This window comes from Protomyctophum bolini (genome assembly GCF_963924005.1).
Source record: "Protomyctophum bolini genome assembly, chromosome: 16".
Lineage (NCBI taxonomy): Eukaryota > Metazoa > Chordata > Actinopteri > Myctophiformes > Myctophidae > Protomyctophum > Protomyctophum bolini.
In genome coordinates, this window is record NC_137877.1 from 33,825,253 (window position 1) to 33,849,807 (window position 24,555).

The 24,555-nt window shown below is 43.8% G+C and overlaps 1 protein-coding gene across 9 annotated transcripts in view; it reads left to right on the forward strand.

The window, feature by feature from the left end:
• clasp1a (cytoplasmic linker associated protein 1a) overlaps window positions 1–24,555 on the forward strand; it is a 74,788-nt gene that overhangs the window by 44,963 nt on the left and 5,270 nt on the right. Inside the window, exons 20-39 of one of the 9 annotated variants that reach the window (XM_080785891.1) lie at window positions 211–318; window positions 2,827–2,988; window positions 3,417–3,578; window positions 4,739–4,801; window positions 6,301–6,404; window positions 7,050–7,073; window positions 8,307–8,551; window positions 9,075–9,141; window positions 10,103–10,266; window positions 10,977–11,055; window positions 11,195–11,338; window positions 12,674–12,763; window positions 13,946–14,095; window positions 15,952–16,058; window positions 17,516–17,663; window positions 18,175–18,424; window positions 19,090–19,146; window positions 19,709–19,899; window positions 21,204–21,332; window positions 21,669–21,875. In XM_080785891.1, the coding sequence (XP_080642017.1) occupies window positions 211–318; window positions 2,827–2,988; window positions 3,417–3,578; window positions 4,739–4,801; window positions 6,301–6,404; window positions 7,050–7,073; window positions 8,307–8,551; window positions 9,075–9,141; window positions 10,103–10,266; window positions 10,977–11,055; window positions 11,195–11,338; window positions 12,674–12,763; window positions 13,946–14,095; window positions 15,952–16,058; window positions 17,516–17,663; window positions 18,175–18,424; window positions 19,090–19,146; window positions 19,709–19,899; window positions 21,204–21,332; window positions 21,669–21,875 (2,651 nt within the window). The remainder of the gene's footprint in view (window positions 1–210; window positions 319–2,826; window positions 2,989–3,416; window positions 3,579–4,738; window positions 4,802–6,300; window positions 6,405–7,049; window positions 7,074–8,306; window positions 8,552–9,074; window positions 9,142–10,102; window positions 10,267–10,976; window positions 11,056–11,194; window positions 11,339–12,673; window positions 12,764–13,945; window positions 14,096–15,951; window positions 16,059–17,515; window positions 17,664–18,174; window positions 18,425–19,089; window positions 19,147–19,708; window positions 19,900–21,203; window positions 21,333–21,668; window positions 21,876–24,555) is intronic. The other 8 variants (XM_080785892.1, XM_080785894.1, XM_080785893.1 and 5 more) reach the window with 8 other exon arrangements.

Here is a 24,555-nt window from a genome sequence, read left to right on the forward strand (position 1 = left end):
TGCTGAATCCGGTATGACATGTTGGTTGGTTGATAAAGTAGCTGTGAATAATGTTTGATCCAGGTATGTCTGATCTTTCCGTCCAGTCCTGTTCTGTTTTGCAGTCTGTGTCCAGACAGAGTTCAGATGGATTCAACTCATATGACATGTATATTTATCTGTTTCTTTGTCCCTTTCCCCTCTCCTCTCCTCCCCTCTCCTCTCCTCCAGGCCGTGTTCGTACAAGGAAACAGAGTTCAGGAGGTGTTGTGAGCTCCAACTCCACGATGGTCGACAGTAGAGGTCGTAGCAGAGCCAAAGTTGTTTCCCAGTCTCAGCGTAAGTGAACACACACATGCAGTACACTCACAGGCACAGTGCACACACAAATTAGAATCACTTTTGCATAGAGATATACTAATTGTTTACAGCTCCACAGTACATACACAAGCAATAACTCGCAACATGCCCACAATATATATCATGGCCTGAAGTGAGTTATTGCTTTTATAAAATGGTTACCAAATATGGCAAGAGGAAAACCACAGATGTATCCCAAATTAAAAGTTCATTACAAGAATAATTTATACAAGCAAGAAGACCCTGACTGCCTGCACAAACTATACGGTTGCTAATGCAATGTTTCCATTTAAACGTTTGTTAACCTTATTCAAATGAAGATGACTTTTCTATTAGTTGGTGTGCGGGTTCTACTTTCTTAATGCTAGTACCTTTAGCCCTGCGCCCATTGTCGAGGTGCGTATAGTCGGGTCTGCCTCAGAATGTGATTGAACCACACCCTTGCTGCTGTCTGAAGGTTTAAACCTACACCACTTCCCTGACACCAGTCATCAAACATTTGACGGACCGTCATTTTTCCCTCCAACTTCATCACTCATCTTTGTTGCAGCTCTGCGTGTCGTCATAGGTCCATAGTTAAGCAAATTCACCTTAGATGTTGTTGTAGGTTTCACCAAAGTAATACACAACTGTATGAACACATTGAGGCATGGTTATTATACCACACCTATCAGCCAATCAGGTTGCGTGATTTGACCATTTTATAATGCACACGTTTTACAATGCACACACATCACTACATCCAACATTTTATACTTTATACAGAAGTGTGTGTGTGTGTGTGTGTGTGTGTGTGTGTGTGTGTGTGTGTGTGTGTGTGTGTGTGTGTGTGTGTGTGTGTGTGTGTGTGTGTGTGTGTTCTTTCCTACATGCATGGCTGTGTGTGTGTGTGTGTGTATATTGATGAGTCCACTACTAACACACACAATTTTCAGCAGGGTAAAAATAATAATAAACAAGCATAACACTTCCTGTGACATTTTGTCTTGACCTGTCTTGACACTCGCTTCCATCTCCCAGGATCCAGATCAGCCAATACCATCAGTGGTAAGGGTCTAGCTTCATCCAATCACAGTGCTTCATTCCTTAGCCCAGGCCCTCTTGGCTCAGGACAGATTTGCACGCTTCATTTCCTGTAGTTTGCATGTTCCATTTAAGTGCCTTTGTTTTATTTTTATTTATTTATTTTCACAGACCCATCCACAGTCTGAGAAGCTGATTGGTTGGAGTTAAATATGTCTTGTCACATGTTCAGCCATTTTGTCCACTCCCCCTCCCCTCCCCTCCCCACACAGCCCAGCGTGATCCTGGATCGCGACCCAACACCCTCCTGTCTGTGTCCCAAAGTATAACATCCATTTTGTTTGGTCACTCAAGGCTGAAATCCTGTCTCTACGTTCTGTGACAAATCTCCATTGTTATCCATCAATGGTGTAGCACAGTGTTTCCCAAACAGTGTTCCGGGACCCAATTTTCGTTCACAGATCAATTTCGGATATAAATATAAACTTTTTGAAATGTATTTAGTTATTTGCATTTCCTAAAACGTTTTATTATTTTTATTATTACCCTTATTATTATTATCATTATTATTATGTCAAAAGACATGTTTTATCAGCTTGTAGATCGTCTACTTTCACTGCTTAAATAGTGGTTAATTATTCTTAACTGAGGTTTTTGTACGCTTGGGTCCCGGGGAGACACAAAATGTTTGATCTCACCTGAAAACGTTTGGGAACCAATGGTGTAGCAGTTTAAGATGTTCACTGTCTGTCTCCCTCTCAGCTTTCCTACAGTCTGTCTCTCTTATAGTCTTCCTCAGACTTTCTACCGCCTGTCTCTCCTCTCCTACACTCTCACAGCTTTCTGACCATCTGTTTCTCCTACACTGTCTGTCTCTCCTACATAGTCTCACCCTCTCAGCTGTCCTGTCCTGTCTGTCTGTCTCTCCTACATAGTCTCACCCTCCCAGCTGTCCTGTCCTGTCTGTCTGTCTCTCCTACATAGTCTCACCCTCTCAGCTGTCCTGTCCTGTCCTGTCTGTCTGTCTGTCTCTCCTACATAGTCTCACCCTCTCAGCTGTCCTGTCCTGTCTGTCTGTCTCTCCTACATAGTCTCACCCTCTCAGCTGTCCTGTCCTGTCCTGTCTGTCTGTCTCTCCTACATAGTCTCACCCTCTCAGCTGTCTTTCTGTGTGTCTCCTTCTATAAAGACATGTGTTGATCTTCGTCGCTCTGGTGACAGTTCATTACACTTTACATCCAGTGAGTTTGATAATAACCTGAAACAGGAACGTGTTATTATTACTAAGTTACAAAGTACATACAGTAATGTCACAGGTGTGTTTATAAGGGTCTTCAGCTTTGAGCCTCTTCCCAGCATGTTGTTAAAGGTGTGCGTGTATGTGATCGCAGATATATTCTAACTGTGTGTGTGCGTGTGTGTGCGTGTGTGTGCGTGTGTGTGTGTGCGCGTGTGTGCGTGCAGCCGGCAGTCGTTCCACTTCTCCTGGTAAGATCCTGAGCAGTGGTTATGGCCGGGTGTCCAGAGCGAGCGTCTCTGCCTGCAGCACACCGGGAGAGAAACGCAGTAGGATCCCCCGCAGTCAGGGCTGCAGCCGGGAGCCCAGCCCCAACAGACTGGGACTAGGTAAGACGTCACGTCTGATCACATGAGAGCAAATCAGTTACCAGTGCAAATAAAATCGGATCGGATCTGATGCAGTGCAAATCGGTTAAGATCAGATCAATGTACTCGAGTTCACTTTTAATTCAATTTTGGCCTTTATTTTGCTTTTGACAGTGTGTTGTTAAGTTTTGATAGCCATTTTTAATGAATGGTCAACCCTTTCATTTTTTTCTGATGTTTGAATTAACACACAGCCGCTCGCCAAAACGTCACTTCCTGTTTGTATGAACCACTCACAAAACACAGAACTTTCTTTATGTCTTTCTTTACCACCTCTAACGTCCTCCTGACAGCCCGGCTTGTGTGTTTGACCACCTCTTTTTAACGTGTTGCTCCTCCTGACAGCCATGCTGTGTGTTTCACCATCTCTAACATGCGCTCCTCCTCAGCCAGGCTGTGTGGTAAATCTCTTCTCCCTGCTGCCTCCCCATGCCGCTCGCTAGCCGGCCGGAGTCGCATCCCGCGGCCCAGCATGAGTCAGGGCTGCAGTCGCGACACCAGTCGCGAGAGCAGCCGGGACACCAGCCCTGCCCGGGGCTTCACTCCCCTGGGTGAGTAGCATGTCAGTCAGTCAGTCAGCCTTTATTTAGAATGAAATGAAATGTTATGTTGAGTTCCTCTCCTCCGATGGAGAGACGTAATTGCAGCACACCACCTGGTGCTAAGCCAAACATCTACTGCCCAGTCCACTTTAGAAGGGGATATACTGGGCTGAGGAGAGAGACAGAGAGGGGGGGGGGGGGGGGTACTGGGCTGGGGGGAGAGAGAGAGAAATCAATAAATAATAAAATAAATATAACAGCATCCTCCTCTGCTCCTTGTGTGTCTCTCTGCATGCAATAACTAACGTACGGAGACAATATGTCTGCTGCATTGTTCTACGTTGTTGTTTTGACTTATCAGTGAATGTACATGTATACGAGATCAAAGTGCTGTCATGTGATATCGTGATGAAAGTCGTGGGCGGTCCTGGAATGGACAGAGAATCTGTCTGATCCAGTGAAAACACACTGCACAGTTCCTTGGTCCTGTGACATGGCATCATTAGTCAGCTCTAGTATATAGGAGCATGTCACTGTGAGCTCTATGGATGTGCTGTCAGTGTAGTAAGTTAGTATTGTGGTGAACTGTATTTAGTGGTGTGTTACAAAGGCTTCATACCAGCTTATATTATGTACCGTCAATAGTACCAGCTGATGTTTACGCTAGTAGCGTCATTAACAGATGATATTTATGTCTGTACTGTAGATTTGTCTGGTTTGGTTCCAGTGTACAGTATAGTCACTCCATGCATTGACATACAGTATTGTCCCCTCCCACAATGTTGTCCTTATTTGTAGTTTGGGGAGAAAGGATACGTATGAACTATGGGTCTACCTCCCTAGCCGAAATACATTATTCAGCTTGGACGACAAAACATGTCCTAAGCTAACCTGAACCTGGTCTAAGAATCGATGTGTATAAACTGTCCAAATCCAGTCCAATCCAAGTATAGCAGGCATGAAACAGACATCCGTGAGTTAGTGATTTCCCTGCAGTGTGAAAAAGCCAAGGGCTCTCTCAAAAAATCTTCAAGGTCGTTAAAGTAGCTTGTCACTGACCCCCAGGGTCTGGGGGTGTCACCCCAACCTTCCTCTCTTCTCCTCCTCCTCCTCCTCTCCCCTTGCCCCTCCTCTCCCTCCCCTCTCCCCCTCCTCCTCCTGTCCGACAGCCTCTCGACGTCACTCCCGTTCCACCAGTGCTCTCTCCACAGCGGACCCCCATGGCCAGACAGGTGACCTGCATGACCAGAAACCTCAAAACCCCATCCACCATGCCCCCCATGTCCCACTGTTCTCTTGTGCTCCTGTTACGTTGTGTGTACACATACCAGCATGCCTCCGTACAGAACACAGTCTATCTTCTGTCCATGTCCGGTATTACCCGAGGATACTGCTGGTTTTTACCTACCGCTAGTTTATTTCTGGTTTTCATGTAGTCTACTGCTGGTTTTCATTGCCCAACCAGGTGTCCCTTCTTTGAATTTCAGGTAGTTGGCCACCCTAGTTTAACCTTTCACTTAGCTGTTCCTTTATCACGTTTTCATATTATTGTGCTCATCTGCTCAGTCGTCAATCCTGGTGTAAGTGTGTTTTTTGTGGTTTTGTTTTGTTAGTTGCTCTTTAATAATTATTTCAATTTCTCAGTGAAATTCACTGGAACTGTGAATTGTATTAGTATTTGATCTCAGACGAGATTCATTTTGTTGTTGTTTGCTGCTGCAAATTTTGATTGAGTAAATACAAATGACCTGGCAGCCTGTGAGCTGTGCTGTTATTTGTGCTATATTTACATTTGCAGATTTAAGTAATCATTCGTGGTTGTGTGTTGTTTTTCATTTAGAGTCATTTAGTTTGCATGCTTGTGAAGTTTATGAAATGTGGTTTCATTCCTCTCTGGATCATTGTCTCACTACCTGGACGGAGCTGGTAGTTTTCCCTCTGATCCTTTTCCTTTGGCTGATGATTTGTAGTTATTTTACTTTTGATGTTTGGAGATTGTAGCACTTTTCTTTTCTCGAGCATCTCTTATCCCTTCACATGTCATAGTGTTGAAATATGAGTTCACTGAGAAGAGCCTCTTGTTTCTACCAGCCATTTAAGCCCCGTATACCTCGTTGAGGTATACTATGAATGTATGATGCATAGTGAAAATAGTCGACTCAAGATCTAAAAGACGCTTGTAGAAAAGCCACCGCAGAGTCTAGGGGTGAATCCACCGTGGTCCTCCCATCTTGGCCAGGTGTAGCTAATCAGCTTAATGTGTACACCTCAGTAATGGCCCTCTGTGGATTTGTCTGAATGGACCATTTATGAATGGGGCCATTTAGTTCCATGTGTATACCGGTACTCTCAGTATCACAGTTATAGACCTACAAGCTTGGGTCCATTTAGAACTCATTTTGAGAAGCACTGATCTACTGTATCTGTATACTGTATACACAGTTGTGGCCATGGTCCGGGGGGGGGGCGGAGCTGGGTTGGTGAGGATCATCTTTGATGCTGCACCCAATCCAACACATACATGTGTGGCAAAGGTTAATTGGCATGACTAAATTTGTAGGAAGAAGTGGTAAAAACAATTGGTTACTCTAAATTCAGTAATAAGGTGGTTCCTCTGTATGGTGTATGTTCACTGATGCCTATTAAGGTAAGTTATTGTGGTCCTCTTTGTTTTTGTCATGAGGCTAAGCTCTACTTACCTCCTTGTGTCTCTACATCCACCCCCATCCAGATCGATACGGTTTGATCCATCAAGCTAGAATCTCTGCATCCGTCAACGCCATGCGGGTTCTCAACACCGGTACCGAGGTGGAGGCTGCAGTGGCCGATGCTCTGGTGAGTCAAGTCACTATAGAAGCTGTTGGAGGCTACTGGCTTGTCAAACAGGCGATATGTCAATGCAGTCCATTTTGGGTGCGTTCGGAAACTACGCTCAGAGAATCGACACCAAATTCAGAGCACTTTGCTTTTGACATCATAGACATAGAGTGCTCTGATATCAGTTAATGGTCAGACTAGATACTCGTTGCAATTTTCATATTTTAAAATAAATTCAAATGAACATGAATTTATACTACGTATAAACATGATTTATACCAATTCATAATTATGCATGTTGAATCCTGTCTAAAGTATCAGATAAGCTGCAACCATGACATTTTGTAATTACTACTCCAATTGACTATATTCACACAGCGGACAGGTGCTCGTCAGAACACCACTTGTCATTCCAAACGCTCTGAATTTACAATTCAGAGAGCACCTGGGGTGCACTCCAGCATTCTCAAAGAATATTTCCAAACGCACCCTTTCTTTAATCAGTAAAATAAGCTGTTTGTTTGGAATGAAAACATGAAATACTTTAGTCTCTCCATGAAACATGACCGGACAGCCTAGCCCCAAAAGGGGCGGTGTACTTGACCTGTGTTGAATCACCATCCCTCTCTCCTCTTCTCCTCTGGGTTTTCTGTTACATCTCAGCTATTAGGAGACTCCAGGAATAAGGTAGTAGTCCAGTTTGCTCTCACATAGTGGTCACAGAACCTCATCCCACTGACTGGCAGCTTCATCAAATCCCTCCCACCTTCTTTAGTTTCACCTTGAATGTTTTAGTTTTTGCATCTTGTACCCATTGTGTTTCTTTGTGTGCTGTTCTTCATTGTTTTAAGTCAGATGTGCTGATATTGGAGTGGCCAACACGTGCATAAATCCTTACTTAAGACTGACTCATGATTCTCCTTGGCTTTTAATCATGTTTTAACTTTGAATATGTTTTGCGTACATACATGCGCAGTATATGTTGATGCTTTGTTTTTATCTTGTACTTTGAACCTTGCACTTTGGTCAACAATGGGTGTTGTAAATGTGCTTTATAAATAAAGTTTGATTTGATGCTGAGTCAGGAACTCCACATGCCAGCACTTAATGTCATTTTGCGGAAGCTCCACTCTGTCGCTTGTATAGACTGGAGAGAATGGGAGGTGGTTGCTTCAGTTGCGCATCATGTGTGAATTGTTTTTATTCTTTATTCTCTTTTATTTTATTCTTAACAGGAAAACGTTGCCAATTTTTAACGTAAATTCCATTGTTCTAATATAAGGGCAATAATATAGTGAGGCAATGAAATGCTGCAAAATATTGATCAAACATGTCATTTCACGTCATTGGGCGTACATTCCATACACTCAAGTGGGATATCAATGTTTAGCTAAATCAACATTTTGGACAGAAATACACTGAAAATGTAGGGTGTTTTTTGCCACACTATATTATTGATCTCCTCACGTTCTTCCAAACATTTCATTGCATTTCTAATCAAGATCTTTGCTTACTAATGTTCAACAGAAAAAGTCATTCTCTCTGCCAATCATATTTGGGGAATTCCCTCAAATTGAATAGCACAAAGAAAGCTATACAGTACAGTGTCCACATGCATGGCTAATGAACGGCAATGGGAGCCTTGTTGGGAGCCCAATTAGTTATTTGAAAACATCAAAGTAGCTGCACACTCGTTTCTTAAATTCCAAAAATGTTTATTAAGGACGAGAGAGACAGATAACACAAAAGATACCAACGTTTCAACAGCCACACTGTCTCAGGCTGGACCGCAGCTCCATCATTAACCTGCCCTAAACCTTAAAGTATGTCTTTTCTTTAAACCTGAAAATGTATAAATAAAAAAAAGAAAAGAAAAAAACCTGCCCTAAAGCTCACAGCATTGTCCCCGTCTGTCCACAGAGGAAGCCTTTGAGGCGGCGGTACGAGTCTCCGGGGATGTACTCGGACGACGACGCCAACAGCGACGCGTCCAGCGCCTGCTCCGAGAGGTCGTACAGCTCCCGGAACGGAGGCATCCCCCACTACCTCCGCCAGACGGAGGACGTGGCCGAGGTCCTCAACCACTGCGCCAGTTCCAACTGGTCTGAGAGGAAGGAGGGTTTAATGGGTCTCCAGAATCTTCTCAAGAGCCAAAGAATACTCAGGTAAACTGTACACAATGTGGGTATTGTCTGCCAAAGAAGGCTGATAGAGAACTGCAAAGTCAAGTTCAATTCACTTCAAATTAACAATGGAAAGTGTTTTAAATGCATTATGCTGATATATTTTTTGTGTCTGGCATGTGAATGATTTCCCAACCAATCAATTGAGTTGATTGGGAACACTGGTACTGTAGGTACTGTAGGGCCAGCCGATGTACTATGAATCACCCCATTCAATGGAAAGAGTACAATTTCTAACCCTTTTGGATGTAATTCCTTTCCATTGAATCGGATGATTGGTAGTGGATCGGGTGGTAGGGCAGTTGTTCTCAAACGGAGATGCCTCCCATTACTCTGAGAGTGTACAAATGGAACCACATGGCCCCTTATGGGTCTTTTTGTTTCCATTAGTACGCTTTCAGAGTTACAGACCTGTTAATCCTTCAAGGAACCATGACGGTCCCTGGACCCCACTTTGAGGCCGATACCAGACCCTCTGACCTCTGTATGTTTTTCTTGCTTACAGCCGAGTGGAATTGAAGAGACTTTGTGAGATCTTCACCAGGATGTTTGCAGATCCACACAGCAAGGTAGTGGTATTTGTATTGTTAAAAGGTCATATATGTATTTTTTGATACTGCTCAGTTCACACGGGTGTGATTCTTCTAAACAAAGAGGTTCATGGCTTGAGTATAACAGTAATATAAGACGCATGCTGTTATTATTAAGTAATACAATGACTGTCTGCTGTTGTCTGTTTGAAACTAACTGTATTTCTCTTGTTGTTGCATGGTCTCACTTGGTGTGGATTTAACTGCAGCGAGTAAGTGTGCATTTTAAAACATTATTAAACATTACTGACTAGACAAGACTAGCATGAACTGTTTTCAGTTTTATTTCAGTTTATTTGTATGTTGGAGAGGTATTCATGTTATTGTATTATTATTAATTATTATTATTAAGTTGTTTATCTTAGAAATATAATTTACAGTAAAGTCAGCATTATAAATTACTTATCATGAAACAATTTTTTTCCCAAATTTGCTATCTATTATTATGTCACGGACCCCCGTCCCCCATAGATATTATTACCTATCTTCGGGACCCCTATAAGATTTATTTTGTTGCATGGCTGATCCACATTGTAGCCACACTACAGTATGTGTAGCCTGAGAGCTGCATCATTTCCTAGTTATTTAGTTACGTGATTCGGTCCGATATGGTCTGTAATTTGGTCCAGAATTATTTTACTGTCTACGTATGTACTGTAGGTATATAAATAACAGTGAAACTGATCAAGATAGACATTCTTGTACGTTCTCTAGTTGTATTTACTTGTGCATGTAATAATTGTGAATTGTGTAATAATAATAATTGTAGGTTTTGTTAGTTTTCTTGAGTGTAATTGTTTTTGGTGACCCCGGTGTACAACCGTTGATAAATAAGGCACTAGTTTAATCTAATGCACTGTGTGTGATCATCCAGGTGGTCAGGTGTCGGGGTGGACAGGAGAACGTGAAGGTTCATTGACCCTGTGTGTTTCTTCCTACGTAGGTGTTCAGCATGTTCCTGGAGACGCTGGTGGACTTTGTCACGGTGCACAGAGAGGACCTGCAGGACTGGCTCTTTGTCCTGTTGACCCAGCTACTGAAGAAGATGGGCGCTGACCTTCTGGGCTCTGTGCAGGCCAAGGTTCAGAAGGCTCTGGACATCACCAGGTACAACAACCTATAAATACCACGTGTGTGTGTGTGTGTGTGTGTGTGTGTGTGTGTGTGTGTGTGTGTGTGTGTGTGTGTGTGTGTGTGTGTGTGTGTGTGTGTGTGTGTGTGTGTGTGTGTGTGTGTGTGCGTGTGCGTGTGCGTGTGCGTGTGCGTGTGCGTGTGCGTGCGTGCGAGACGAGTGTGGATGTCGGTCCTTCACGTATTCCAAGAACCTGATGCCCCCAGGAAATGTCAGTGTCAGGTTTGAAATCGGTCGCTTCATTGGTAGCCCAGAAACGGCATGTGGTACAGTTGTAGTCTCTGTTACAGTCGGACGTAGCTTGAGGCGTCGGTCTGTAAGTTGGAAGTCCACACTCAAATATGACCAAATATTGACCATATTGACTGATATAACCGAAGCAGTCTACCGTCTCAAATATGGTGTTCCAGAGGGCTCCAGACTGGACTTCAAGTACCGGTACTCTGATAATGGCATTGCACTCTAGCAATGCCCACAGTGGGTCTGGCTTGGCTGGGTGCCCCCCCCCCCCCCCAGCAGCAAACAGTGTTTGCACAAGACAGGTAAACACTAGTGGGAAACCATCCAGGTTTTTGCTGCTTGCGTCACAGAGACATGAGACAGGAAGATCCACCCCACTTCTACTCTCAGTTAACCAGGTCCTGTTTCCATGTCTGATGGATTCTACTTCCTCTTTCTTCTCCAGAGAGTCGTTCCCCTTCGACCAGCAGTTCAACATCCTGATGAGGTTCATAGTAGACCAGACGCAAACCCCTAATCTGAAGGTAGACCACCACATTACTATCCTGTACAATGTATTAGCCTACTACACAGCACAATATTACTATAGTAGTAGTACTGTACAGTAATTGTGAACTATAGTACTAGATACAGTACTATGTGTGTTCGTGTGTGCGTGCATAGGTGAAGGTGGCCATTTTGAAGTACATTGAGTCGCTGGTGCGCCAGATGGATCCCACAGACTTTGTGAACTCCAGTGAGACTCGTCTGGCCGTGTCTCGTATCATCACCTGGACCACGGAACCCAAGAGCTCTGAAGTCAGGAAGGTAGGCAATACAGTCACCTCTGGTGTCACCAAGGTACACTTCCTGTCACCTCTGACATCATCAAAGTAGAATCCCTGATGTAACCTCTGATGTAACAAGATAGTACACTTCTTGTCAGCTGGGGTTCCAGGAAAGCAGATTATTATAAATCTGTGATGCAGAACTATTTTATGCCTCCGCTTGGCACACTCTGCCGTGGCTGTTGGTATTATGTTTTGGGGTTGTCCGTCCGTTGGTGGGACGGACAAATGGACGGACGGGATGCTATGGTTCAAGTGGCTAAAGCAGCCGAGCACAGACGCAGACGTACTGTACGTCTGTCTACACTCTATATCAGCACTGGTTGGTTCCCATGGCTGTAGTGTTTATTCAGCGACAGTTGTAAACTTTGATAATAGTCCTGTTCCTTTTCCGAACGGCCTTGGCTCCACTAGACCATTATCTTCTCTATCTTCTCTGGCTGTTTGTTTTTCCAATACTGAGTGTCCTTCCAAATAAAGTCATTCACCTACTTTTCAAATACTGAGTGTCCTTCCAAATAAAGTCATTCACCTGAGTGTGTCGGTGCATGGGGGTTAGGGGATGGGGGGGGTTTCAGGTGAAAGTTGAAAAGTATTTGAGTGTGTCCTCATGATTGTTTGAGAGGTCGCTCCTAGGCAGGTGGCTTACTTTTACCGTGGTTGAGTATTTATTTTCTTTTTTTAAACATTTATACTTTTTTTCCACTGCACCACATGTCAGAGGCAAATATTGTGCTTTTTATTCCACTACTACAATATCACTGTTACAGATTTAGATTATAATACAAAACATACATCAAATGATACATGATGTTATACTGTATAGGTTAATCTACCCAGCAGCACGTGAAGTAATTACAATCAGCCCCATCTTTACCAGCTGTCACGTTAAAGTGATGAACACATTCATTAATGCATTGCTAATTGCAATATGCAATCCAATATGATTGTGAAATGGGCCATTATGCATAATAAGTACTTTTACGTTTGCTACTATAAGCATATTTTGAACAGAAAGAAAAATCTGAGTGGTCCTCCCACCGCTGTGTGTGAACTGTATGAAATGTCACTAGTGTGACCCGCTTCAACCACGTGAACCCCAGCATCCATATTCTGGGGGAACAAAATAACAAAATAGCAAAAATAGCAAAATTGCAGATTCACAAGCTCAAAATGCGTTGTAACGCTACACGTTTTGAGCTTGTAGAGCTGCTATTTCTGGCAAAGACGTTTGGTATAGAACTGGAGTGGGTTTCTCTAAGACTAGAGGGTTGAAGTGGTTAACATGAGTCATTCTGCCCTGCCACTGCCCCAGACGCTTCATAGCTTTCTGAGTGAGGAGCTGGCTGCTGCTGCAGCCGCCATGCCCGCCAACGATAACCAGGAAGAGAGGTGTAAGCAGCAGGTAGACTTTCTCCGACGACGGACAGTCACCATGCACAGAGCACGCAACGCCCTGCCGTGCCCGTTTGCTAGCTCACCCCAACTACCGTCTTATAACTGCTGCCTGTGAAAACTGCAGTTTGGCACCTCTCACTCAACTCTCTTATCTTTGTGTATGCTTGTTTGCTGTAATAACCCTAGAAAACGTTGTCCTAACTCTAGGGTTGATTGCCAGCCAAATGGTTTTAGTCTGTCGTGTAACGTCTAGTTATTAGCCTAACCTTTTTAAAGAAGTGCAGTAATGATTTGTTGCTCCTGTGTGAATGTATGCTGATGATGAATGCTGTTTTCTCTGCTATGTGCCTAACACATTGTCTGATTTGACTCACCTTAACCTACATGTTCACTTTGGTTCTGTACAAGAATCACTCAAAGTCTTTGTAAATCTTCAATGCACTTAATAACGGGTAATACTATCAGTTAATGCCAAACGTAGTTGAAACCTAATGCATGTTCTATACAGAAGTTGTTTGTCTAAATCTGCCTCGATCATTAACTTGGTTCAAGCTTTTGGGACAATGCAACTTCACTTCCACTGGAAATGTCTGCCGTTGAAAAATCATCTTGGATTGAAAGCAGTTTGGGTTCTTAGGTCTTAAGTCATAAGTACCTCTTAAAATGGTTTGTGCGTGTGTGTGTGTGTGTGTGTCCTCACTTGCATGACAAAGGGACACACTCGACAAAGGATTCATTGATTGTTCTCCATTTTAATACCTTTTCACTGACTGCATTTTGAAGTCTCACCGGTCTTGTCTTTGTGAAGGAGTGTAGTGTACCAGGTGTGAAGCAGAGAAGACAAATGGTTTCCTTGGTTCTAGAAGTATTGTGAACATTACTTTATTTACGCACAATTTTTACGAATTAATTTCTCTTGCATGATGCAAAATGTACAAGTAAAAGGCCTACTTTGGCCACATTTTAAAAACTAAATTCTTATTGATACCAAAATGGCATGCCTTTGTAGTTTTATTGTAAGATTAATTTAATACTTTTTTTTAATTGATATTTGACTATAATCACGTTTCAATCTATATTATGGCGACATCTGAACCAGGGACATCACATGACTTCTCTACTCTGTGTACATGACTGAATATGAACGGAATAAACTGTTCTGTTGTTGTTGTTGTTGTGTTGACTCCAGGCAGCCCAGGTGGTTCTGATCTCCCTGTTTGAGCTGAACACCCCAGAGTTCACCATGCTGCTGGGAGCTCTGCCTAAAACCTTCCAGGACGGAGCCACCAAGCTGCTGCACAGCCACCTGAAGAACTCCAGCAACAGCAGCAGCAGTATGGTGAGTTTAAATCAGTAAAAAACCGTTTTCCATGTCAGTGGTGCTCAACCTTTTTCATGTCAAGGACCCCCAGGATTATCTGTATTTGGCTGCGGACCCCCATCTGTAAATATGTTGTGTGCTGCGTTAGACTTCTCCCCCACCGGCCGCCCGGTGGTTCCTGTATATCCATCCAGCCTGGGAAAAGTCGGACATTGGCTGTGGAGAAACTTTCACAGGAGGGGCCCGGCCAGGGCTGGAGTTTGAGTTATAAACGTTCGCTCTGAAAGAATATACATTCAAAGATTTGCGCCACATTTTCACAATTTTTCAAAAAATAGCAGATCTACAAGCTTGTAGAGCTTGTAGATAGTATAACATAATGCTTAAAACTCCAAAAGGGGTTCCCGTCCTGGATGGGTTAATAGGTGCTACAAAACATGTTTCTGCGGTTTGTCATTATTTTCAATATGTAATTCTCTAGTTAATGTAGTTAACAGTTAATTTAGTATTTACCTCCCTCTCTGAACTCTGAAATGATCTTGTATACAGATTTATTTGATTGTATAGTAGTCGGTCTCTATACTCGTGGATATACAGAGTGAACTTAACAATGAGAAATTAATATAATACCTTTTATATAATCACCAACATGAATTATGTTTGTTATTTACAGCTAGGTAGAGTAGTGGGGCGAGATGAAAAAAGGGGCGACCGTACCTGTTACCGTTACAGTATGTACGCCTAATTCTGCACATTCTTTCTGGCAGAGAGGTTTTGATATTGAAAATGACCTGTTTGTTGGTTGGAGAGGGGAGAGTAATTTGTTTCTCATTTTTGAGTTTTGTTTTCTTTCAATGTATTACTGTTGTTTTATTTGATCTCATTCTCTTGTGGTTTTGTTCTATATACGGTACATTCATATTAGTAGTATGGGAGGGCGAAAGTAGCAGTGAAAGTGAAAGTAGCATATGTTGACACACACACACACACACACACACACACACACACACGCAGGCACACACACACACACACACACACACACACACGCAGGCACGCACGCACATACACACACACACACACACACACACACACACACACACACACACACACACACATGCAGCTGGAGGGTATTTACACAACAGTTGGTCAGATAACAGTATCTCCAGCTATACAATAAGAGACAGCGGGGAGCCCAGGCGGTGGCGTAACCGCCTGGTGATCCAGTCGCAGTGTGCCGCGGGTTCGACTCCCGAGCCCGACACGGCCTTTACTGCATGTCATCCCCCCATCTCTCTCCCGTTTCCTGTCAGCCTACTGTCTGTCCCTTCAAAAACCAATAAAAGGCGTAAGCGGGGGTGCGGGCGACCCTTCTCTCACAATACCTAATCATATAATTAACCCCCCGTCCCCATTCCTCACACCTCAGGGTGCCACAGACATGCCTGAACATAGACCCAAACACACACCACCATGCTGACGTCATCAAAATGGCCGTACCACACACCCACTTTGGTGACGTCATCAAAATGGCCGTACCACACACACCCACTTTGGTGACGTCATCAAAATGCCACGCCCACAAGGTACCTCTGTTAAATATTCAATAAAATCTATCATACATTCATAAAAAGGTAACCTCCCATACTACTCATATTGTGCTCTATATGTGATTAACATACAAAGTGAAAGTCCTCATTTATAGAAATGCTCTTTGTGTAGTGTAGAGCAGACCACGGAAATATATTTCCATAGTATATTTGAGATATTTTTGCAAAAGACATACTGTAGTAGTGTATGTCTTGGCAATTTATTTTGTATCATTTTGAAAAAATGATTTTGCAGAATCAAACATCATGCTCATTCTTGTCTTCCAGGGCTCTCCGAGCAACACGATTGGTCGGACTCCACCTCGCCACACCCCCAGTAGGACCAGTCCACTCACCTCCCCTACCAACTGTTCCCATGGAGGCCTGTCTCCAAGGTAACCAACCTTCTCTCACCTCTCTCACTGAGGCCTGACCCACCTCCCTGATGCTCTTGGATAGAAACTAGTTTAAGAAGAGTTCCAGACTGGTTCCTCCACATACTCATGAACCATTCCACTTAACATGTGGTCCTGGGGCCACTAGTGGTGAACTAGCCTACTAACTAGCCTACTAACGAGCCTACTTACTAACTAACTAACTAACTAACTAGCTAGAGAGCTGCTGTGATTTGGACTGATTGGTATTGTTAACCAAAGGTGTTTGTGTCTTTAGTTTCCCTGTACTTTAAACTCTGATACACAGAAACATCCGATACCAAACCTGGTATCTGACAATGATAATTGTAGTTCTATATGTCACCTATTCTGGTTTCAAGATGATTGAAGGAGAAATAATGGTCAAAATGATTAAACAAATGACTAAAGATGCAAAACGTTTGTGTGTTCAGAGGTTTCTCCTCTCCTTGTGACTTTATGCTTTATGCTTTCCTTTTTTTCTCTCCTCCTGCACCTTTCTTTTCATCCCTCCATCCTTCTCCTCCCTCTTGCCCTGTCTGCTAACCTGCTAACCGTCCCCCCTACCTCTTCTTCCCTCCCTCCGTCCGTCCGTCCGTCTGTCTGTCTGTCTGTCTGTCTGTCTGTCTGTCTGTCTGTCTGTCTGTCTGTCTGTCTGTCTGTCTGTCTGTGTCTGTCTGTCTGTCCGTCCATCCCAACAGTCGGTTATGGGGTTGGGGAGTCGACGTGCCGGTCAAGAACCCCCCCTCCCCCGCTCCCTCTGCCCCTCCTCCTCCTCCTGCGTCTCACCCCCCTGCCCCCGCTGCCCCCCCACTCAGGGGCCTGCGTCGAGCGTACTCGCCCAGGTAAGGGTGAGGAGAGAGGGAGAGAGAGGAGGGCTGGAGAGGTATAAGTTCTCCCCGTGTAGGTGCCCGTCCATTTCTGCCTGGCGAAGATTTTCCATCCTTTTGCAATTTCTTTAAAACCGCTTTTTGCTACAAATTTTGTCCAAAACTCACGCAAATCGATATGCGCTCTGGCGTCATACTGTATGTGATCATTCACAATTTGGAGGGGTGCTAGCCCCTCCTATATCCAGCTTTTGGTGTGTGGCTGTGTGCACAAACTTTGTCCTACACAAACATTAACTTCCCATTGACAATGAATCTATTCACGTCTATTTTACGTCATGATGATTTACAATGATAAGAGCGTCCCGGGTGTGATTTTTCATATTCCATTCCGATTGGCTAACTGTAACCATAATAGTACAGTACAATTCAGCATGACGGAGATATGAGATATTTCAAGTCGGGTCTGTCACAAGGCGTCACACGAACCCTGTGTGCCTTTCTCCTGTTAGCATGTGATCATGCGTGTGTTTGCGTGTGTGTGTGTGTGTGTGTGTGTGTGTGTGTGTGTGTGTGTGTGTGTTTGCGTGTGCGTGTGCGTTCGTACAGTATGATGGAATATGACACAGAGAACATGAACTCAGAGGAGATCTACAGCTCATTGCGCGGGGTCACAGAGGCCATACAGAGCTTCAGCTACCGGAGCCAGGATGAGCTCAACGAGCCAATCAGACGCGACGGCAAGAGAGACGACGCGGTAAGTTGTCAGCGGTGCCGTCTACACTACAGCTTTTTTCCTCAATGTTGTCTTTTTGATTTTATTTCAATCTTGTGTCTTGCTTTAATATTTTGTTGCTTATATAATATTTTGATCACTTTCACCTTTTTGTAAACTGAAAAATTCCAATAAACAAAAAGAACGAAAAAAAACTAAAAACGACCAGGCAAGTTTGGGTGTCTGCGGCTAAAATGACACCAGCAAGTGTCAGCACTAGCACTGCTACGATTCAGTTTACCTGCCAGTCTCTGTCCAATAGCACACCCTGTCCTCCAATCACAATTCATCCTGTCTAGTACACAGGGGTCTGTTACCCAATCAGTTCACCCTGTCTTGTACAGCCAATCTCACACCAGATCCCAACATGATCTCAGATCAGCGGCATAGGAGTGGGTTTGTTACCATACTTTGTATGTTTATTTCCTCGTTCGTATTATTACTACTATGAACAGAAATAAGTCAAATAAGAATCGTGTGTCTTCCTGTCCAGGCGGGTAGGGAAGGCGTGGCTCCCTCGCCGGGTTCAGACGCCCGTCTGGGATTGGACACGGTGGAAGGCGGCCGCACGGCGCTGGACAACAAGACGTCTCTCCTGAACACCCCGTCTCCGCGCTCCTTCTCTGGGCCGCGGGGCAGAGAGTTCGCCCCCTACGGCTACGGAGAGACGCTGATCGGCTCCTACGACAAGAGCGCGCTGAAGGAGGCCGTGTTCGACGACGACGTGGAACAGTTCCGAGACTGTGAGTCCCACGTGTGCAGTAGGCATTTAGCAGACACTCTTATCCAGAGCACTGAGCCAGTTACGAGTGTGAGATCGGAATAGCCGAATAAGAATGAACTCTAGTCCACAAACAACAAGGTAAATAAATGGTGAGACCAGGCAAACCATGGTGGAAAGGGGGGGGGGGGCAGTCGTTAAGACTGCAATAGGCAGTTCATTCCACAGTTTGAGACCCAGGAGGGAGAAAGGTCTGGGACCTCAATGTTGTTCTATTTTTACTGACATTAGACTTGACTTAATTATACAGAAGCGACAGAGGACTCAAGTATACGATGATGTCGACTTTCCTCATATCATTCATTAAATGTCTTTGTGGGAACCCATCTGTTGACCGTGACCGAGTCACCATGGAATTGTGATTCATTATTACAGTTACGTCACATCACAGTGCGGTTGTGTAGGATGAGCTACCGTACTCCCCATCCTCACATCACTTGCTGTGCTTCCTCTATCCCTCCCTCCATCTCTCTATCCCTTGTCGATCTCTCCATCCCTCCTTCCATTACTTTATTCCTCCCTCGCCCTTTCCATCCCTCCATCATCTCCTCAACCATCTCTCCATCCCGCCCTCGTCTCTGTCTAAACATCTCTCCATCTCTCCATCCCTTCCATCCGTCTCTCCAGGCCGTCGGCAGGAATGTGGTGAAAACAAGATGGTTCTTCCCAAGGTGTTTGGTTCTGGTAATGATGCACTCTACCTCCTGACTAACTATAACTGACTGACTGACTGACACTGTGTGTTCAGTCCAGTGCGCTTGTACAGTATAGTTCATCTATCATGTTTCATGTCTCACTAACCCTGTGCTGTTACTGACTGTACTTACTGACCCAAGTGTGTGTGTGTGTGTGTGTGTGTGTGTGTGTGTGTGTGTGTGTGTGTGTGTGTGTGTGCATTAACTTCTAGTCATTTGTACTAGTTGCCTAGTTTACTAGTTGACTAGTTGTTAAACTAATATTTGTACATTTAAAAACTGTGTACATTGGTGACTATAACTATAATCTACCTGATCTTGAGGCCTACAAAACGTTTTTTTCAACGTTTTTTTTATCAAGTAGTCAACTAGTACCAACAAGGTTGACTAGTGGATTAGTCGACTAGTTGCTTAATGCCCTAGTGTGTGTGTGTGTGTGTGTGTGTGTGTGTGCGTGCGCGCGCGCGCGCGCAAATGCCTATATTTACTTGTTTGTCATTGGACAGTCTGTTTCCGCATCAGTGAACACAGTATCTCCTCCACGTCCACAGTGGGTCAGGATCACTGTGACCTGGTGGCGGACCTGTTGAAGGAGCTGTCCAATCACAACGACCGTGCGGACGAGAGGAAGGGGGCGCTGGTGGAGCTGCTGAAGATCACCAGAGAGGACAACGCAGCCGTCTGGGACGAGCACTTTAAAACCATCCTGCTCCTCCTGCTGGAGACCCTGGGAGATAAGGACGTATGTACTGTATGGCACTCGCATTAGAGGTGTCTTATCATCGATTAACCCATTTAGACCTAAGGCCCATTCTACTAAAAATCATGACAGTTTTCTGAAAAACCTATGTTTCTATGTCAGTGGTTCTCAAGCTGTTTCACGTCAAGCGCCCTAGAAATGATATGAAATTGGCTGTGGACCCACATCAGAAAATGACCCCACAGAAGAAAAGACTTAAAAACATTGTAAATTAAACATCCAAACATTAAAAGCCACTGACATTGAAGGGAACATTTACGAGCAAATCATCCAACCAATCACAGGCAACAGGCATTCTGATTGGCCAGTATGAGATGATGATGATGTATGATGATAAGAGCTGATAATTCCGCTAAATATGATGTAAATTAAACATCAAAACATTAAACGCCATTGACATTGACATGTGTAAACGAGCAAATCGGCTAACCAATCAATTGGTGGGAACGCTTAGCCAATAAGGGACCATCTTATGTAGCAATGTCAGATGTCCGCTAATTGATGTACGATGACAAGAGCGGCCTTCATTTCACACGGGTGTTTAAAAAAAAAAATCAAACCGTGAGTGCTGGTATTCTCTTGTTTAAAAGGGGACTTGTTTTTAACAAGCCCATTAGTCGTGCGTTCCTCTGCAACTCGCGGGGGCAGACAGCATTGCATAAACAGAGAAACTGCATACACGTGCACACGTGTAGTATATGCCAGGGATGTAATGATGTTGTCGTTATCGCGAAAAGAGAAATGTCTGGACATCATTGGCCTGTGACATCATCTACGAGGCAAGCAGCCGAGATACCTCATGCTCCCAGTGTCCTTACTGCATGTGCACATCGTTTGCACAGATTCACTGATCTGAACAACCCCCACCCCCCATGTGAGACACCTCAGCAGACGTTTTAAAGATCAGCTAAACTGAGCAAAATCTCTATGATCGCTATGAAGACAAATTAAGGCGTGTTGCGTCATTCCCTGTTTAAGTTACCGTGACATAGATGAAAAACCGCAAAGAAGAAAAAACAGAAGTGGAAAGGGAGTTCTGGTTCTCAAATGTTTTAATATCAAGGTACCCCCGTAACGTGTCCTTTTGGTTCCATTTGTATACTCTCTCAGAGTTATAGATCTGTAAGTGTCCATTTAGAACCACTTCAAGGATCCCAGAGGATCTTGGATAAAGGCGCTATATAAATGCACCATTTACCATTTACAGACTTCATACAGATTGGCACCGTAGTCATTAGACGTTAGACATACTGTGGAAGGTCATATATATAGTGTCGTGTCCACAGCACACCATCCGGGCCATGGCACTGCGTGTTCTGAAGGAGATCTTGAAGAACCAGCCGGTCAGGTTCAAGAACTACGCTGAGCTGACCATCATGAAGACCCTGGAAGCCCACAAAGACTCTCACAAGGAGGTGTGTGTGTGTGTGTGTGTGTGTGTGTGTGTGTGTGTGTGTGTGTGTGTGTGTGTGTGTGTGTGTGTGTGTGTGTGTGTGTGTGTGTGTGTGTGTGTGTGTGTGTGTGTGTGTGTGTGTGTGTGTGTGTGTGTGTGTGTGTGTGTGTGTGTGTGTGTGTGTGTGTGTGTGTGTGTGTGTGTGTGTGTGTGCGTGCGAGTGTGAGTTAACCTATTTTCACTATTTTTAAATGAATTAATACAATTTGTGAAAAAAGTTTCAATGAATGCCATCCATCTCCAGTTATGACCATGACAGATGGAGTGTGTGCTGTCTGTCTGTCTGTCCGTGGTCCAGGTGGTGCGAGCAGCGGAGGAGGCCGCGGCCACCCTGGCCGGCTCCATCCATCCAGAGCAGTGCATCAAGGTGCTGTGTCCCATCGTCCAGACAGCGGACTACCCCATCAACCTGGCTGCCATTAAGATGCAGACCAAGGTCATAGAACGCATCACCAAGGACTCGCTGATCCAACTGCTGCCCGACATCATACCTGGACTGTTGCAGGTACAGCAGCTCTCATGACATAACACGACACGACACGCACAAGAGAACCCTTTAGTGAAGTCTGAGGGAACATAACATAACATAACCAAGTACTTCCTATACTTCATTCACTGGGGTCCTCCAGGGCTATATACTAGGTCCCCTCGGTTTCCCCCCCTACACACCACAAATCTCTTTGACAAAAATAGCCAGTCTATAAGCTCACAACGCATACACATTGGCTGTTTTTGCAGAATTCTTGCCAAACGACATTCCCAGAAAAGAGACGCTAAGGTTAATTTGTACAGTACTGATGTACAGTACTGATGTCATTGGACTGGCCTCCAACTACTGTACTATGATAATGGGTACAGCACAACGGGATTTGCATAACCCAATGGGCATCGTCCCCGAATCAGTAGATCGAGCAAAAGGAGGTTGTAAAGTGGATTACACAACATTTTTATACTAAAAAAATTAATAACAACCAAATCTAACGTAACCTAATGCAGCATAACATACTATATTGCGACATGCCACCCAACCATCTGGCTTCACTCTTAAGAAGTTAGAATATTAATTAGACTATTCATATAAAAAAACAAGTCAAATCAAACTATAATTTGATGTAGTTTACTTTACTGTATTTCATACACACAACCTCATGTACTGTGTTGGATAATAGAGGGTTAATAGAAAACCAGCTGAAGTCTAGAGATGACAACTTGTGTAAATGGTGTGACCTTGGTGTGTGTGTGTGTGTGTGTGTGTGTGTGTGTGTGTGTGTGTGTGTGTGTGTGTGGGGGGGGGGTTCCAGCGTCTAAAGGCTTATTTGGACAACATGTTCATATTTGGACAGTGGGAACAATTTGCCTTATTTGTACCTGGAAATGTTTGCATGTACTTTGCTCTCCCTGTCATAACCCTTGCCTCTTCTGGAATGCTGCCTGCCTGTCTGTCTGTCTGTCTGTCTGCACTCTGCAGGTTGGACAAAATGACTGGGGCTGTCTTTTACTTGATGATTAATTGTCACACAAATAATAACTTAATCTTTTCAAATGAATGAGTTAAAATAGCGGATTCAACACATTGTAACGTTGTAGATCGGCTATTTCCGCTATTTTTAGAAAATATATTATATGGCTAATATGTAGCGGTTGGTTTCTTGTGGTGCAACTTATTATTTTAAGATTCATTATTGTATGTATTACGGATGTTTTTTATCTGACAAAAGTATGATATCTTGACTTAGGACAGACCGAACAGTTTATGGCACAATGTTGCTGTATCTGTATTTATTTGTCGATGCTGCTATTTGATTTGAGTTGAAGTGGATGCGTTAAACAAAACTGAATTCAGAAACAATAAACATCTTATCGTATGAACGTTTTTTAACATGGAAACCATTATGATGATTATGTAAAATTATGCTTTTATTCGAACCTATACTACCTATACTGTATATGTTTTGATAATGTATTGTTAGATGATCTGTTACAGCATTGGATCATTGAGCTGCAGACTTTCACTAAAACCTGAAAGCCAGACACTGACACGCAACTTAGTCAGAACAGAGTTCAACGTGTTACAGAGCTTAATTAGAGTCCACAAATGATATGTACGGTACAGTCATAACGATATACACATCAGTGTGTGTTTGTCTTCTAATTGTGAATGTTGTGTTGGGGGATGTGTTGTGTTGCATGCGAGTGCACTCCATTTAGACACTTTTGGGCCTGTAACTCAGAGAATGTACAAATGGAACCAAATGGTTCATTTCACACACTCCCAGAGTTAAACAAACAATGTACAGTTTAGATTGGGGTCCCAGAGACGTCTTGGTTTTTTGAGGGGCGCCTCCTATGTCCAGCTTTGTGTGTTTGTGTGTACCACATTTGTGATGATTTGATTGGCCAGTTTTGTGTGTTTGTGTGTAGCACATTGTGATGATTTGATTGGCTTTGAGCACGGAATGTGATGTATGACGATAAGAGTGCCCCTCACTTCACACGTGTGAATTTATTTTTAAAATCAAAAATGGGTCTGTGTCCTAATGCATATCAAACTGGGACAGAGAGCAGTGTTAGCTGTTGTGTTGTGTTGTGTTCACCAGGGTTATGACAACACAGAGAGCAGTGTTAGCTGTTGTGTTGTGTTGTGTTCACCAGGGTTATGACAACACAGAGCAGGGTTAGCTGATGTGTTGTGTTGTGTTCACCAGGGTTATGACATTGTGTTGTGTTGTGTTCACCAGGGTTATGACATTGTGTTGTGTTGTGTTCACCAGGGTTATGACATTGTGTTGTGTTCACCAGGGTTATGACAACCCAGAGAGCAGTGTTAGCTGATGTGTTGTGTTGTGTTCACCAGGGTTATGACAACACAGAGCAGGGTTAGCTGATGTGTTGTGTTGTGTTCACCAGGGTTATGACATTGTGTTGTGTTCACCAGGGTTATGACATTGTGTTGTGTTGTGTTCACCAGGGTTATGACATTGTGTTGTGTTGTGTTCACCAGGGTTATGACATTGTGTTGTGTTGTGTTCACCAGGGTTATGACATTGTGTTGTGTTGTGTTCACCAGGGTTATGACATTGTGTTGTGTTGTGTTCACCAGGGTTATGACATTGTGTTGTGTTGTGTTCACCAGGGTTATGACATTGTGTTGTGTTCACCAGGGTTATGACATTGTGTTGTGTTGT